At 68.8% G+C, this 1,429-nt stretch overlaps 1 protein-coding gene across 1 annotated transcript in view; it reads right to left on the minus strand.

Moving 5' to 3' along the window:
* Positions 1-1,429, minus strand: part of CRMP1 (collapsin response mediator protein 1) — a 34,403-nt gene that overhangs the window by 5,595 nt on the left and 27,379 nt on the right. The window contains exons 5-6 of the mRNA XM_012724048.1: positions 624-781; positions 268-438 (exon numbers count right to left, since the gene is read on the minus strand). Of these exons, the coding sequence (XP_012579502.1) occupies positions 268-438; positions 624-781 (329 nt within the window). The remainder of the gene's footprint in view (positions 1-267; positions 439-623; positions 782-1,429) is intronic.

A 1,429-nucleotide genomic window follows, 5' to 3' on the forward strand; every position in this document is an offset into this window, starting at 1 on the left:
CCCCCCGCCGCCCCCCGGGGCAGTGGGGCTCCCCACGCCCCAAGAGAGCCTCGCAGCTTGACGAGTCATCCGGAGGAAGCGGGTGGCGCACAGCTGATGGGAGAGCGGCGAGGCGGCGGCAGGTGGCCGGGAAGGGGGCGGGGGGACAGTCGAGGCCCAGCAGCGGCTCGCGCCCTGGCGGGGCCTCTGGACTGCTCTGAGCCGGAGGCGTCTAAGCGCCCCCAAAGCGAGACACGCACCCCGGAGGGCCGGGCGCGCCGGACTCACCGACTTGTGACTCTTGGCCGAGATGGTCTTGGCCTTGTCGGGGTCCCAGATGACCACGTCGGCGTCCGAGCCCACGGCGATCCGCCCCTTTCTGGGGTACAGGTTGAAGATCTTGGCCGCGTTGGTGCTGGTGACGGCGACGAACTGGTTCTCGTCCATCTTGCCAGTGGCCTGCAGGCGAGAGCCGCCAGTGAGAGGGGCGTCCGGGGCGAGGGTCCGCCGCGGTCCTTCCTGGCAGCCGGGCCGTGGCCTCCAGGTAGAGGGGACGGAGGTCTGAGAACCAGCAGAGCTGGCTTTCGATGGGCCGGGGTTGGGGGCGCTTCTAGAACATTCCACAGGACACGGCGCAGCCTTACCACCGCCTTGTCCCACACGACGGTCATGCGCTCCTCTATCCCGTTGACCCCCTCCGGGATCAGCGTGAAGTTGTCCTTGCCCACGGCCTTTTGGGCAGTGCTGTAAGGACAGTGGCCACTGCCCGTGACCTGCAAGTCTCCACTGGCAAAGACGAAAACAAGGCGGGTTCAGACCCGAGTTCGTGTGACAGGCACACCCCAACTCAGGCCCCAAAAACCCTAGAGATTGTGGGGAGAAGGTTCCGGGGCACCTCTGGGAGCTCCTGAGGGAGGCAGGAAGGTCCTTTGGCCCCGGGCCTCGGGAGGAGCTGGTCGGCGAGGGTGCGGGCTGGCTGGGAAGGGCCCCGTGGCCTGCTGCCCGCTCCGGAAGGGATCTGACCACACGAGGTTCCAGGCTGCCCTCTGCTGGGGGCCCTGGGCCGGCCCCTTCACCCTGGAGCGGCCAAGCCCGGTGCTGCAGGAAGGGGCTCTTGGCCTGCGCCCAGAGGAGCCCGGGGCAGAGGCGCCGGGAGTGGCGGGGCCTCACCGAGCCCTGGCCTCCGCGCCAACGCGTCTGACGGCAGGCGCACAGCTGGCTCACGCCTGGCTCTGCACCTGGAGAGCGGAGCCAACGTCCGGCCGGGACGCCGGACACGGCGCACACCCAGCACACACAAGCACGCACGCTGGCGGCTCTCACGCCTCCACCTCGGCCTCTTCTCGGACAGTGAGGGCCGGTGAGGTGCACGGTGTGTGAGCTGTACGCCAGTGCTCAAAACGAGAAGACGGAACTACCTCAATGAGCGAATGGGTGGCTGGGCGGCTGG

The sequence above is a fragment of the Condylura cristata genome, unplaced genomic scaffold, assembly GCF_000260355.1.
Source record: "Condylura cristata isolate star-nosed mole 26May11 unplaced genomic scaffold, ConCri1.0 scaffold00012, whole genome shotgun sequence".
Taxonomy (NCBI): Eukaryota; Metazoa; Chordata; class Mammalia; order Eulipotyphla; family Talpidae; genus Condylura; species Condylura cristata.